General features: G+C 45.7%; 1 protein-coding gene across 4 annotated transcripts in view; it reads right to left on the bottom strand.

The window, feature by feature from the left end:
• The window catches only part of SCAP (SREBF chaperone), a 101,738-nt gene that overhangs the window by 57,624 nt on the left and 27,623 nt on the right, over nucleotides 1-16,491 (bottom strand). For all 4 annotated transcript variants that reach the window (XM_034759726.1, XM_034759725.1, XM_034759727.1 and 1 more), the window contains one exon: nucleotides 11,606-11,832. In XM_034759726.1, coding sequence (XP_034615617.1) covers nucleotides 11,606-11,727 — 122 coding nt within the window. In that variant the 5' untranslated portion in view covers nucleotides 11,728-11,832. The remainder of the gene's footprint in view (nucleotides 1-11,605; nucleotides 11,833-16,491) is intronic.

Genomic DNA, 16,491 nt, shown 5'->3' with positions numbered 1-16,491 from the left:
CCACCGCTGCTGAAGACCCTCCTGCTGCCACCGCCACATTGTCTGCTCAGTGGTACGGCGGGCAAAGTCCAAAGCTGAACTCATCCGGTTTTGAGTGCTAAAATACAGCCCAAGCGGCCTCTGCATATTTGAGGCTGCCAACACAGTGGCACAGAACTTCGTTGGGGCCATGCTGGCTGCTAGCAACTTGCAAATAGTGCTCGCCCACCCAGAAAGGAAGTATGGGGTGTAGACAGATGAACCATGTGATTAAAAAAAAAAAAAAAAATGAACTCAGTGTCTGCTATGCATCCCACAACGTACGAGAAAAATCCCAGAATGCAAACTGCTCAGCAGCAAAGGACCATGGGACACTCTAAGAATGCCACACCCTCAAACCACAGCCTACTACCGCTGAGCGTATACGATGCACATTGCCAGAGGGCACAGCATTCCACGTGCATGCTATTAGCACAGCTTCCATACTGCGGATTACCTGATGCGCATCAAAAACCTGTGATTAAACCCCTGTGCAGACAAGCCCCAAGACTTCACCATTGTCACAACCTGAATATTACAGCCTCTTGGAACCCAGAGAGGCAGCAGGGACAGAACTCAGATGGCCCTGCTCCAAAAGCACAAGCCCTTACAACGAGAGCTTTTAGAGTTTAGTTTTATCTTGCTCCTTCTCTGGACGTACATCCGAGTCCTACTAATATTGCCTCCAATTGGGTCAGTGCCTCATATTGCCTTGGAGAAACGAGCAAGAAAGAAAGAAGCCAAGGCATTCAGGTGGCTCTCTCTCACTGATTTCAATGGGCGTTAGAGACCTAAATACCTCGGAGGATCTGGCCCCAGGTTACTTTAGTGTGGGCACAGGTAATTTGTCTGGAAACAGGTACTGTTTTCTACCTTACAGCAAGACCAGCCTGAGTTTGATTTTCTATTGGGAGTGGGGGGAGGGAAGAGAAGGAACCACCACCCTAAAAAGGGAGGACAAACGTAAGTGAAACATTAACTGTCTGTTCAGTAATGTCTTGGGATTCTAGCACCCTGAAGTTTGGTTCCCCCATTTTATGGTCAATGTTTTTTGCCTAGTGTTTTAAATACAAATATATGTTAAAAAATCCATTTACAAAATATTTATATAATGGCACCTTGGTGGAGCAATGGAAGGTAACAGGATCGGGGACCAGGTGCAGGAGAGAAAAATCTAAGATTCCGTACACAGGTTTGCCAAAGGTGATACGATAGCCACAGCAGGAATGTAACCAAGGCAACAAGGAGTCCCCTACGCCCCACTATCCTCCTCACCTTTGCACGAACTCTCCACACATCAAAATCTACACCACAGTTTCAAGTTCCTTTCCAATCCTATTGCTAGGTCATAAATATGGAAGAGGTAGGTGCAGCAGGATAGATCCTATGTCCCCCAGCCACACTCAAAGCTCTCACTGTGTTACCCTGTTTCCCCGAAAATAAGACAGTGTCTTATATTAATTTTTGCTCCCAAAGATGCGCTAGGTCTTATTTTCAGGGGATGTCTTATTTTTCAGAAATGAAAAATGCCTTATTATCGGTGGATGCCTTATTATCGGGGAGGTCTTATTATCGGGGGGATGCCTTATATTACAACGAGAGGCAAAACTGTAAGTAGGCCTTATTTTCGGAGGATGTCTTATTTTCGGGGAAACAGGGTAGATGAGGAAGAGAAGCTGTGGCATCTACCGGCACATGGTCGTTAGATGACCTGCCTCTCTCTCCCTCAGGGTTGTGCAAACTCATTGTTAGTTGTAGGCAGGAAAACAAAATCTTTCTGGACGCTATCAGATGGTTGGGTCCCTTCAATCTGCTCCATGCTTCCAAGGCTACTAATTCAGCAACTGCAATCATGCCAAGCACATTGGTGAGTTTCTCTGATTTTCCCCATTAATTTTTAAGTGTAACGCTGAAGACCTTGGTGATGTTTTCTGACGTCGCCAAATGATGAACGGTGTTAGATTTCAATCTCCGAGGTTGTCAATCTCGTTCATAAAGCCAGTGAAGCAATACAAGCATCTCCCAAATGGCCCAACCCACACAGCTCTTTGTTGACCTGAGTGAGACAAGTCCAGGCTCTGGACCCATTCACTTTTTGGCCTTTGCAGAGACTGCAAATATTTGTACTCCCATAGAGCCTAGAAGTCCTAGTGGTAGACCAGGATCTGAATGCACTAGGCGCTGTACAAACAGAACAAAAAGATGACCTTTACTCCAAAGAGCTTATAATCAAAGTATGAGACAGCAGATAGATACAAATAGATGGGAGAAGTATAAGGAAACAATGACAGTATTGATCACCATGACAAGCGCACCAGCAGCCCGACGATTGTCAGTTTTTTGTAGGCGTCCCAGCAAAGGAGAGCTTTGAGGGGGGTTTGGAAGGAGGATAATGCGGTAGTTTTGCAGATGTTCATGAAGAGTTCCTCCCAGGCATGAGGGGCAGCACAGGAGAAAGCGTGAAGAAGGTGCACGTTAGAATATCAGGGGAAAGGTCGGTAACTCTGGTGGTGGATTTTATTATGTTGATATTTGCCCACTGGGAACAGAGCCAAGACCCAGGTATTTTAGATATTTAGGTATTTTAGAACCTTTAGATGGTGACCACTTTTGGTTACTACAAACCTGTTCAGATGTCACCAGCAGCCTGCAGGTGACAGACTCCATATCCCATCACCACCCCATGCAGGACATCATCTTTTACAGACCATGCTCTGCAGCAGTTTGTGGGCAGACTTCCGTTTTTAAAGCAAATGGCATGCGATCCCCTCACCTAGGTGCAACACTGCACCAACACAACATGTGCTATTCCTCCCTAACTCAAACTGGCTTTTTACTGTAGCCATTCACTTCATGGCTGTCTGTTCATTATCTGCTTAGACGGTAAGCCCGGCTAGGCAGGGACCTTGGCTTCAGGGCCGGCTCCAGGGTTTTGGCCGCCCCAAGCAGCCAAAAAAAAAAAAAAAAAAGCCGCGATCGCAGGCGGGAGGTCCTTTGCTCCCAGCGGGAGTGAGGGACCATCCGCCGAATTGCCACCGAATACCTGGATGTGCCTCCCCTCTCCGGAGCGGCCGCCCCAAGCACCTGCTTGCCAGGCTGGTGCCTGAAGCCGGCCCTGCTTGGCTCACTGCCCTAGAGAGTGCCTTGCACGTTTAGATACATTTCGTAGTAGCTGACAGCCCCAGTGACAGCGTTCCAAACACAGCTCGGCTGGGAAAGGAAGGCTCATTTTCAGAGAGCAAGGCTACTCATGTTTCTAGCGAGCATGAACTACACTATGGGCTCTCTCCTGAGCAGGAGAAAGGGAGCACACCAAGGCTATGCCTGCACAGCTGTGTCAGTACAGCCCCCCCGCGTAGATGCGGGGTATGCCAACAAAAGGTGGTTTTCTGCCACTGTAGGGACACCACCTCCCCAGACGACGTTAGCTACGCCAACACAAGCACTCTCGTATCAGCGTTGGTGCGTCTACACCAGAGGTTTGGTAAGCATAGCCATGTGGAGGGGGAAAGAGAAGAGAGATTTCCCTGCATCATTCCCTAGCGGCTTCCAGCTTAGAACCAGCTCTGCCTCCCAGCCAGGCTCTCTCAGGCAGAAGCAGCTCCCCACCCGGCTGCCAGGGAGAGGTGCAGAGAGAGAAGAACAGAGCTCCTCTCCCTCCATGCCCCAGATTGGCCAATCGGGGGGGGGGGGGCAGGGGGAGAGCACTTGACCCTCCATGGCCCGCCCCCACGCATCACCTCTACTTGAGCTACTGCCCCGTAAGCTAACAAGGTGAAAACAGGCACCTGGACTAGGGCGGCCCCCTCACAACGCCCCTGCAGATTGCGAGGTGTTCAGCGACTACGGTGACGGGGACCACTTAAATACTGAGACGTGTTCCTGCTGTGCTGATGTGGCTGAAGTTGCCAGGTGAACTTTGTTCCTCTGCAGGTGCTGACGCTGGCAGAGAACACGGAAAAAAGAAAAGCGGATGAGACGCCCAGATGCCAAGGCAGCCTCCAAAGCACAGCAGTGGTGGTGCCAATGCAGGCACTAGACACAGTGCCACTGTCTTTTTCCTGACACACCCAGGCAAGCATCAACATGCGTGGACACGGCTGTAGTAATCAAGTTCTGGCACAGAAGAAGTCTCAAAAGCGCCAAAATCACTGCTGGCCAAGCACAGATAGGCACCAAAGCCCAGACCCAGGTGACAAGGCAAAGTGCCTCATGCTTCCAATATTGGTTTTAGTGGTCCCAACAGCTTCAAAGTGATGCAGAAGAAGAGATGGAGCAGCCAATGATAGGGATGCAGCTACTCCGGGGAGTTCTTCTGCTAACAGACTGGAAGGCTCCAAAGGCTGCAGTTAAGCTGTGCAGGTGGCTCACAACAGCCAGTAGTGATCTGGGGGGGAGGGATAGCTCAGTGGTTTGAGCATTGGCCTGCTAAACCCAGGGTTGTGAGTTCAATCCTTGAGGGGGCCACTTAGGGATCTGGGGCAAAATCAGTACTTGGTCCTGATAGTGAAGGCAGGGGGCTGGACTCAATGACCTTTCAAGGTCCCTTCCAGTTCTAGGAGATGGAATATCTCCATTAATTATTATTGCGGGGAGGGGATTGGTCCTGCTTTGAGCAGGAGGTTAGATTAGATGACCTTCTGAGGTCCCTTCCAACCCTGATATTCTATGATTCTATGATCCTGGCTCTTGCTCCACCTGTCCCTAAGGAGTTCTGCCAGTCTCATGCTAGGGGGCTGACACTCAGAAGATGATGGTATCTTTAAGGAGAAAATGCACAGTAAAATGCAACCAGATAATGGCTAGGCAGGTGGAGAGCCGTGATGGTTACAAATTTGCACATCCTATTATATATTTATTATCCTGTCCCTTCCATCCCACCTGGGACAGCTTGTCCATCTCACCCATCTGTTGGGTCTTACTTTTTCGTTGTGAAACTTCGGGGACTGAAAAAAGAGATTATGGCTTATTATATATCTGCCCAGCATCTAGCACAATGGGAGGGACGACAACTGCAGCAGCAACAAACCAAACCATTACAGTGAGTCAGAAGCGGAGCGGGGATTAGAATGCAGGAATGGCTCCTCTTCTAGTGCTTAGGCCACTAGACCACATTACCCCCTGCCTATCTAGATGACACATCTAAAACCATACGCAGAGAGGTACAGCTGGATAATTGCCTAGGCAGATTATGGCCCTGCAGTTATCTGAACTGAATATTCACACATTCCAGTCAAATAGCCATAGCTATTAAAATTTAAACATGTAACCATAACAATCTCCACATTTGCTCAAGCCTTGCCTATAGGAACAAGCTTGTATCTTATTGGTACCTGGTGTGCGTTCGGAAACTGCCTTGGAGAATGGACTGCTGCAAAAAACCCTTCAGGGTCAGACTAACTTAGAGTTTAAGGGTACATCTACACTACGGGGGGAGTCGATTTAAGATACGCAAATTCAGCTACGTGAATAGCGTAGCTGAATTCGACGTATCGCAGCCGACTTACCCCGCTGTGAGGACGGCGGCAAAATCGACTTCTGCGGCTTTCTGTCGACGGCGCTTACTCCCACCTCCGCTGGTGGAGAAAGAGCGTTGATTTGGGGATCGATTGTCACGTCTCAACGGGACGCGATAAATCGATCCCCGAGAGGTCGATTTCTACCCACCGATTCAGGCGGGTAGTGTAGACCTAGCCTAAGTGTAAGGCAAGAAAGGAAAAGAGCATTCTCTAGCAGGCAAAGCCAGGGAATGGGAGTTAGGACTCCTGGATTTTATTCCCAGTCCTGCCTCAGACTCCTTTTGAGGTGGCTGCAACTTGCATCAATTTCCAGGGGGAGAGAATACTTACCTATATCACAGGGGTATTGTGAGGATTAAAGGCTCTGAGATCAGATCAAAGCCATAGAATCTGAGTGTTATTTTATGGCCCTGTTCAAGGCTACCCCAATAACAGGCTTCAAAGAAGATGCTAACAAGGTTAGGTGGGTTTCAGCATTAATATGGACAGGCCTCATACAGCAAGAGCTCTGGTGGCCACCGACAGAGGTAAGTTGGCAGTGGGAAAAGAAGAAAGCAATTGGGAAACAGCAATGCAGTGTCACTGAGAAATTCACCAGAGCCACTACTTCAGAAGCAAACAACATAGCACCTATGGAAACAAAAGAGGTGTTTAAAATAAACCAAGAGCTGCAGCAGAGCTGCCAGAGGGATTCCAGCTTTCCCCAAGTGGCCAGGCACTGTGACAACTCAGAAACCTGAGGAGATTAGTTCATTGTTAAGATGGTGTGCGCCACATGACTCCAAACTGCTCCAGAATGAGTTAGAAGAGATTGGAGGAAATGGAGCTCAGGTGAGAAGGAAAGACTGAGGAAAACAAAGCTGAAATGTAGAGAGCAATAAGGTTCCAGTGAGCATTCCTGAACACTAGCTGCAAGGCAGGAATGGAAAAGATGGAGGTGGGGAGGAAGAGAGGAAGGTTCTGAATCAATGACAACTCTAGAAAACAAGAAGCTCTAAGAAGCAGCCATGGTTCTGAGAAAGGTCCTTTCCAGAGACCGAGTGCCCAAAACACAGCTTACGGGCATTCTGTAACCGCAGCACAGAGACAAGAAGTGGTCATCTGCAGGTTTCAATTACTGCTGAACTCAAGTAATTAAGATACAGTATGATGCAGTCCAAGCAAATATATTTATGTCCCATTTGTTTTTACATCTTTTCAACACAGCATAGAGCGGCAGGCTGGAGAACTGCCAGTTGAGCTAAGAGCAGCCGAGGACCCAGCAGAACTGCCAACCCTACAGTTGCAAGCCTTCTTCAAAACACTGAATCAGAAGAGCAGAAGTCACCTCCGCCATCTACTCCTGAGGTTTCCCCAACTCAGCAACACCATCTCCACATTATCCCAGAGGGACCCTCTGCTAATGAATAAGCCAAAGAAGGATGGAGACCTGCCAGCCCTTACAGGAGGGAACCTACTAGTTACCACCACCCTGTGCACACACAGGTATCATGATAATATATGCTTTAGAAGAGCTCTCAGCCAATCCCCAGTCTGGCTGAGACCAGGAAAACAGTGCAACCTCACCACCTGGGTCCAGTGAGAGATTCCACTGGCTGAAGTGTTCTTGCTGCCTGTTGCCCAAGAGGAACAAGGCTGAGGGACCCTCTACACTTCAATTCATTCCCACTTGTGGTCCTAAAAGAGCTTGACAGGATTCAGGGAGCAATGCAAGAGGCACGTGATCTATATGGTTTTTGGTTAACCAGGTTTTTGTTTTCTAGGCCAGTAATTATCCGTGGGCAGGGGTGGCAATGGCAAGGGATGGTCTGGTTTACAGCCAGCTGCTGGCAACAGTGGTTCACTGTTTAACTCTGCTAAATGCACAAACCTAGGCTAATAATGGTGAGATGCCAGTTTCTGAACGATAAATGAGTACTGTTTGCATTCCACTGAGGACTTCATGACCGTGCCCTGCTCTCAGGAACCCCAAAACACAAATGTGCATTGTGGGGGCAAAGATTTTCATATTTTTATCTCTGTACCACCAGTTTGGTTTATTTTGGAAACAGACCAGGGTAGTCCCATTCCACAGCGTATTTGCTTCTAATTTCATCAGTCACTCCCCCCAGGAGACTGCGGTGCCTTTGTGTATTGGGAACATAAAGTAGCTTAGCTCCAAGAGTTAAAAACAGCTGAAGTCAGATTAGCAATTGAGTAAAATACAAAAATGTCTCGATTCACCTGAAAACGTCCTTTCTTCTGTAGCGGAAAAGTCCACAGATCCATTACAATGGGTCTTAACTTTGCTTCGAGTTCAGTGGAGGCAGAACCAGACCTTTCAATCAAGTCAGGCTAGAAACAGCCACAACTTATGACGCCACAGCCAGTTTGAGCTAATTCCTTTAAACTTTAGTCCTTGTGCCAGATGGGTTTGATTTGCAGACTTTCCTACTAGAAGAAAGGACATTTTCAGGCCAGTTAAGGAATTTTGCAATTCTTTGCAGGGACAGTCTCCAGATCCACCAGACTGGCATGTCCAACAGCAAGTGTCTCACCAGAGAGGGAAGCAAAAGATGGATGGGAAGATTACAAATCCCCCAAAACTGCATTTAACTATATATCAGTTAATGCGTGAGCATAGTAGGCAGAGCCCTCCTCCACAGCAGGGGCTGATGAGGCGTGCACGTTTAATTTGTAACATTTGGCGAAAGTGTGGAAGCATGTTTCCATGACTAGGTGACCACCCAACATCTCTTTATATGTTTCATATGGTCCTTCAGGACAGGAGGCTTCACGAACATGAGCGTTTGAGGAGAAAGATGGCTTCAACCTTGGAAAGCTTCTTGAAAGCAACAATTTAGCCATCTAATAACTGAAGCCTTGGTAGCTTCATTTAGTTTATGATGGGTGTTCTAGACAAACAAATCTAGAGACTGATTGAATTTAGTACTGCATTCAATGGTGGTGTGTTTTGTTTGTTTGTTTGTTTTAAGAGCTGACAGACCATGCCAGAGATGTGCTCATTTCTGTTTGGTTGTTTAAATTTATTAAGTGTGTTTTGCATGTTAGTCAAGAAGGCTGGAAGAAAACACTTTATTGTAACCAGATTTATCTGGGGAATGAAGGCTATGTTAACTCTTAGCAAAATTTGCCTTCATGAGATATGCAGGATTGCAACTCCCCATATGACCTTAAGTTCCAAAAAAAAAAAAAAACCACACACACACACTATGCCCAATTGATTGAAGTCAGGATGACAACCTTTGAAGCTAGAAAATCTAATGGCACTTCTTATAAGGGATCAAAGGGTTCCCTAATCAGGGCATTTGAAACAAGATTTAGTTCCCAGCAGGGAGTTTTCCTCACTGGTGTAGAGTTGAGAAGTAAGGCAGCTCTAAGGAATTTTATGTCTGAGTGAGAGGATAATCCTATGCCCATTTGCAGTCTCTAGTGAGCTGGCAATGCCTACCAAATGGACTTCAGTCAAAGGTCTTAGGCCTTTATTAAAAAACTTTACTATAAGAACTCCAAAAAGATATGCTTTGCCCTTGCCTTGAGTAGATCGATCCATTCTAATGACTTAGCATTATGCCTTCCCTACAGACCAGGCCCTTAAAGATGCCCTTCTCAAGGCTAAAGGTATAATAAAAAAGATTATTTGGATGTGTTTGTAACTGGTACCTCTTAAATATCCTGTAGCTACATTACTCTGGGCTTGGCTGTGGAATTTGGGTTTTGAGAATAGAACCTTCTTGAAGAGAAGGAATATCTGAGCGGTGCTTGCCATCTGAATTGGAGGTGAGAACCTAGACACTCCTGGACAACAAAGGGGCCAACCCAGCTCACTTTTGTTAAACTGCCCTGGAGAACATTATGAACAGAAATTCACTCATGATTTTGCCCAAAGAAGAATGCACGTGATCATAGCTACAGCCTATTGATCGCCATCTGGAATAAAAGTGTCCAGGAACTTTGCTAGATCTGGACCTGGATGCACATGGGTCCATTGATGGGGATGCAACCCAGAGCCTCCACTCAGAAATCTTGGGACGCAGACTCCCCTCTCCTGGATTTAGCCTATTTCTGCTTAACCAGCTGCTGTGATGTTTATTGCCTGTTTATATGTAGTGCTTGAACATGCAAAAGACTTTTTTCCCCTTCCCTGCCCCCTGCTGCTTCTTCCCGTCACCTAGAACAGAGAATATTAGCCACTCACATCAGGGCAGAGGATGTGTTACTCCTTTCCTGTTGATGAAATCCACTGCGCAAGTGTTGTACCAGTACGTCTTGGCTGACTAGGACTGAGTTACAGCTCTGACAGCCTAAGTGCTCTAAGCTTGATCTAAGTGGTACCGTGAGGGAGGCCCGTCTTTCATTGATCTTGGATGAAACTGCTGCCCAAAGGAGCGTCCCTGCTCTTGGAGCTGGTTGGTGGAAAAAATTAATTCCATCTCCAGTTCTGACATACTGTGCCTTTCCGGGTACCCTTCGACAATGGGACAAGGGAAGGGGTGATGATGGCTCCTGTACGCTGAAGAAGTTAGGAAATTTCTGGAGAGGACCCATCTCACTCTCAATAGTACGTTGGTGTAAGACATCATCGTTCTGATTCGAGACATCAGAGCCCTGACAGATGTGACTAGAAAACAAATATCCTTGTGCCTTGTCATACAGCTCTCAATGTTGACAAATCTGTGTTACTCCACAATATAATCTTGGCTGTGTGATGGCTGCTCCATGGGCCTTTCCCAGGCTGGGTGTTCAGGTGAGCAGGTAGTTTTAAAATGGATATACAGGACCCCTTTTTACCCGAGGAAACTAAGATGTTTAGGGTGCTGTTCAAAGCACAAGTTAGAGAGGCAGGTAGGCCAAAAGGTGAAGCAATGTACTGGTAATGCCTATTGTGAAGTGGAGATATCCTGTATGGGACACTCAGATGGACGTTCTTCAGATCAACAGACAACAGAGAAACAAATCCCTTCTGGAAATTGCTACTATGATGGAATTTAGTCAACTATATTCGGATCCACAAGATACCAGGCAACTTCCTCTTCTTCCAGAGCATGCCTCAGTGCTATTAAGAGTAATTCTGTGTTCTCAAATGGAGATCCAGACCTATTAGTAATGGATACATCAGTAATATTCATTAGGAGGTTTTTAATCCTAGGGCCAATATTCCCATGCCATGGGACATTGCCAAACACGGAGAAAGGCCCCTTTTATTTCACACTCTTCAGCAGCTGTCCAACACATTTTTGGAAATTTCTCTTTAAACAAGGTGGTGCCGGGAACTACAGAAATAGTAAATAATATCACTTCCTTGTAGTGTTATGCATATGGAGGAAGCTGCCCTACAGCAAGTAGAAGACCAGTGCTCAAGGGGCATTTCTTTATCATCTATTTTAACACAGTTTGGAGGCCTCCTAAAAGCAGGGATTTGGAGAGGAGACGAGGCAGGTGATAACAGATCAACTTCCACCCTTTAGTTAATGTTGATCATTTTAGGCAGGTATTTAGAGTATAAGCTCTTCAAAGCAGAAGCTATTCATGTGTCTTTGCACAGTGCTTAGCACAACAGGGTCCCCTGTCCCAACTGCCATAGTCCCCAAGACCCCAGTCTAAATAATAATGGCCTCTTACGAACCAGCTCAACATCCCCGATTATCCAATAATAGTAAGTGCACCCCACTCCCCATCTGAGTCCCTATTTTCAGAGGAAGAGCCAAGCAATCAGGAGTTACAAGAACAAGAACTGGGCAGATGAGCTAAGGTTGGGCTGGATAAGGATAAGATGACGAAGTTCCAGGAACAGTAGTTTAGGCTGAATATTGTGTAGGTAGGAGGGGAAGACCACCATTTCTCCTTCCTGCCTCCTATTTCTGGTTCCAGAGTTGACCATTAGTTGGTCTGCTTTTACACATCAAGGTACTTTGTCCCTGGCTTCCCATTTTGCTCCTCAGCATGACAATGACTGGAAGCTCCTACGTTAAACCAAACACTTCAGGGACAGCACATACCACAGTGTGCATGCTCAGAGAAAGAACCTGAACAATGACCTGTGCAGACAAGTATTCTGCAGCACTTACCAGCAGGCCAGGATACAGAGGCCAGTGAAGAGGATGATGGGAATGGGGTATGAAGCACACAGCAGCCCGTGGTTGTAGAACGCCCGCGATATCTTCTCGCGCAGCTTTTCAGTCAGGGTCATCCTCAGCTGTCGTCACCTAGCTGCCATCCCGGAATGTGTCCTGGGGGTTTCTCAGGTCCACCATGTGCAGCACGTCAGCAAAGGCACCGTATGCAGAATAGGAAGCTGGAAAGGGGAAAGAGACAGTGCATAAGAGGAGCAACAGGAGCATTATCAGCTTGACTTTACAGCCATCCAGCTGCACATCTCCTCGGGAGCAAGCTGGAAAAACATCTTGTCCTGGGCTTCTGAGCAATAAGTTGTGCCATCAGGCTCCCTGACCACCAGACAAAGGCAACAGGGGAGGATGAGAGCAGGTTATGTGACATCAGTCCCAGCAAGTGAGCAGCCAGTCCGAGGGGCAGAGTGGGAATAGAACCAAGAGAACTTAGGTGCATCAGGGGCAGAGAGAGACAGGGCTGAGCAGAGAACAGAATAAAGTTATCAGTTCGAAGAGGGAGAGCAGAGGGAGAGATGAGATACCAGCTAGAGGGGAAGGGCTGAGTGGGAATGGAACTGGGGTCCTGATGGATAGGGAGAAGAAGGGGCTGGGCAGAGCAACATAACTAAGCTACCACTCAAAAGAGGTGGCAGAATGCTGTATGCTGGCGTGCCAGTGAGAGGAAGGGTATGGGCCTAGTTGTCGGCAATACAAATACTGACCACAGAGAAGCACGCTGCTGAGCATGCTTGAGGTTCAGCCTCAGTATGAACATCCTGGCTGTTAGCGATCCAATCATGGTGATGGGGGGAGGCGGAGGAAGAGATTGGATCTGAACTTTACAGCTACAGACAGTTTCAAGGCAATGATTTTTGCTGGGAAAAGCAAGCAATCGTTTAACTTGCCAACCAAGCCAGAGTAGACTGTGCAGGAACATAAAAACACAGCTTGAGTGCTTGCTATTGGCAAAAGACATTTTGCCTTGATTGTAGGACAGGACCTAATGCTTTGTTACTGCCTCACAAATACAGACCTAGAAGCTGCTCCAGGACCAGGCAGTTCAAACTTTTCTATAAAAATCTACTAGTGTACGCAGACATTCGGGAGAGTTTAAAAAAAATATTTGAAAGTGACTCACAAGCCAACCTGTTGGAGAGACATGGAGTTTTTAAAGAGACTTAGTTTGAATCAGCCGGGGATAATAATGAAGACGAGCCAACGAACAGAAACAGGAAACAGTGAATGTTAGAGAGGAAGTGGGAGAGGAAGAAACATCTAACAAACATTCTAAATTTAGTCCAATAATATCCCCATAACCTAACCAAACCCAATCCAACCAACCCACCTACACAAGGAAAAAAACAACACAGGCAGAGTCCAGCAGCAGAGTGGGCGGTATACAGTTTATTGCACTGAATGCAGCATGTCCGGGTACCTGCCTTGTGGGTAGGTGGTGCATGTGCGCATTCAGTGCAAGCAGCTCATGGTCTTCAGAGACATAGTACAGACTCTTGAGACCAGAGTGGCTGAACTGGAGGAGCTAAGGAAGACAGAGGTACATAGAGGAAACTTTCAGGGATACAGAAGAGCAGTTGCACCCTAGACTGACGGCCTCTGTGCTGTTAAGGAGAATGAGTGTCTTGGGGAAGGAGAGCATCAAGCTGGAACGGAGGGAAACAATCCCATAGTTGAGACCCTTCTTCCAGATGATGTCCTGGTATCCTCTCACACTGAAGATACCCCTCCACGGGAGAGGAACCCAGTTATAGGTTGAGAAAGGTAACAGTAATGGGAGATTCAATTATTAGAAACAGAGTTGGGTTTGTGATGACAGGAAGAACCAGATGGTGAACTGCCTGCTGGGGGCAAAGGTTGCAGATCTCACAAGACATCTAGTCCGCCTTATGTGCTGTGCTGGGGAGAAGCCGGTGGTCGTGGTACATGTAGGTACCAGTGACATAGGGAAAGATAGGAGAGAGGTCCTGGAAGCCAAATTTAGGCTGCTAGGTAAGAAATCAAAGACCAGGACCTTCATGGCAGCATTCTCTGAAATGCTTCCAGTTCCAGGCGTAGGGCCAGGAAGACAGGCAGAACTGCAGGGTCTCAATGCGTACATGAGGCAATGATGTAGGGAGGAGGGCTTTAGATTTATTAGGAACTGGGGCACCTTTTGAGAAAAGAGGAGCACATGCAGGAAGGCCTATAAGACCACTCAGTCCTACTTCTTGTTCAGCCAATCACTAAGAGAAACAAGTTTGTTAACATTTATGGGAGATACCGCTGCCCACTTAATTACAATGTCACCTGAAAGTGAGAACAGGCATTCGCATGGCACTGTTGTAGCTGGCGTCGCAAGATGCACTAAAGATTCATATGCTTCTTCATGGTTCAGCCTTCGTTCCAGAGGACATGCTTCCATGTTGATGATGCTCGTTAAAACAATAATGCGTTAATTAAATTTGCGACTGGACTCTTTGGGCGAAAATTGTATGTCTCCTGCTCTGTTTTACTTGCCATATATTTCAGGTTATAGCAGTCTTGGATAATGACCCAGCACATGTTGTTTGTTTTAAGAACGCTTTCACTGCAAATTTGACAAAATGCAAAGAAGGTACCAATATGAAATTTCTAAAGATAGCTACAGCACTCGGCCCAAGGTTTAAGAATCTGAAGTGCCTTCAAAAATCTGAGAGGGATGAGGTGTGGAGTAGGCTGTCAGAAGTCTTAAAAGAGCAACACTGATGCAGAAACTACAGAACCCAACCCCCCAAAAAAGAAAATCAACCTTCTGCTGGTGGCATCTGACTCAGATGATAAAAATGAACATGCGTCGGTCTGCACTGCTTTGGATCGTTATTGAACAGAAATTGTCATCAGCATGGACACGTCTTGTGGAATGATAGTTGAAGCATCAAGGGACATAAGACTCTTTAGCACATCTGTCATGTAAATATCTTGCGACGCTAGATACAACAGTGCCATGTAAATGCCCGTTTTCACTTTCAGGTGACATTGTAAACAAGAAGCAGGCAGCATTATCTTCTGCAAATGTTAACAAACTTGGTTGTAGAAGTGATTGGCTGAACAAGGAGGAGGACTGGACTTGTAGGCTCTAAAGTTTTACATTGTTTTATTTTTGAATGCCGTGTATTTTTTGTACATAATTCTATATTTGTAAGTTCAACTTTCATGATAAAGAGATTGCACAACAGTACTCGTATTAGGTTAATTGAAAAATACTAGTTTTTGTTTTTTGTTTTTTTTTTTTTTTTTTACACAGTGCAAATATTTGTAATAAAAAGAAATATAAAGTGAGCACTGCACACTTTGTATTCTGTGTTGTAATTGAAATATATTTGAAAATGTAGAAAACACCCAAAATATTTAAATAAATTGTATTCTATTATTGTTTAAGAGGCAATTAATCGAACAATTAATTTTTTTAATTGCTTGACAACCCTATTTGGAATATACAAGACCAGAAAATGCCACCATGGCTAAAAAACAGAGTAAAAGAGGCAGTTAGAGGGAAAAGGGCATCCTTTAAAAATTGGAAGTCAAATCCTACTGAGGAAAATAGAAAGGAGCATAAACTCTGGCAAGTCAAGTGTCAAAGTATAAGAAGGCTGAGCAAGAAAGTATTTGAAGAGCAGCTAGCTAAAGACACAAAAACTAACAGCAAAACAATGTAGTACTTCAGAAGCAGGAAGCTGCCAAACAAACAATCAGTGGGGCCCCTGGACAATTGAGGTTCTAAAGGAGCACTCAAGGAAGATAAGGCTGTTGCAGATAAACTAACCTAATTCTCTGAACCTGCCTTCACTGCAGAAGATCTAAGGGAGATTCCCTACACCCAAGCTATTATTTTTAGGTGACAAATCTGAGGACCTGTCCCAGATTGAGGTGTCAATATTGGAGGTTTTGGAACAAACTGATAAATTACGCAGGACCAGATATTCAGTGTTGATTAGTTCAAAGTAATACACATTGGAAAAATAATCTCAACTACATTTACCAAATGATGGGACCTAAAAATTAGCTGTTGCCATTCAAGAAAGATCTTGGAGTAGATAGGTCCCTGAAAACATCTGCTCAATGTGCAGCAGCCGTCAAAGAAGCTAACAGAACATTAGGACCCACTAGCAAAGGGATAGATAAAACAGAAAATATCATAATGTCACTATATAAATCCATGGCACACCCACATCTTGAACACTGCATACAGTTCTGATCACTTCATCTCAAAGAAGATACATTAGAATAGGAAGGGGGGGGTAGAGAAGGCCAACAAAAATTAGGAGTATGGAACAGATTCCATAAGGAGAGATTAAAAAGATTGTACTCTTCAGCTTGGAAAAGAGACTATTAAGGGTGGATATGATAGAGATTTACAAGGTCATGAATGGTACAGAGAAAATGAACAAGGAAGTGTTATGTACCCCTTTGCATAACAAAGAACCAAAGACATGAATAGGCAGCAGGTTTAATACAAACAAAAGAAAGTATTCATACAACGCACATTCAAACTTTGGAAACAGGGGCTGTTGTGAAGGCCAAAAGTACAACTGGATTAAAAAAAAAAAATTAAGAGAAATGTGTGAAGGATCAATGGCTATTAGCCAAGATTGTCAGGGATGCAAGCCCGTGCTCCAGGTGTGTCTAAACCACTGACTACCAGAAGCTGAGACTGGATGACAGGGGATGGATCACTCAGTATTGCCCTGTTCTGTTCATTCCCTCTGAACGAGCATGTGGCACCACTGTGATAGATGGACCATTGGTCTGACCCAGTATGGCCATTCTTATCTTCTAAAACCCTGAGTCTAAAGCATATCGTATAGAAC

The sequence above is a fragment of the Trachemys scripta genome, chromosome 2 (genome assembly GCF_013100865.1).
Source record: "Trachemys scripta elegans isolate TJP31775 chromosome 2, CAS_Tse_1.0, whole genome shotgun sequence".
Taxonomy (NCBI): Eukaryota; Metazoa; Chordata; order Testudines; family Emydidae; genus Trachemys; species Trachemys scripta.
The sequence above is the reverse complement of the archived record's forward strand: the minus strand, read 5'-3'. Positions and strand labels throughout refer to the sequence as shown.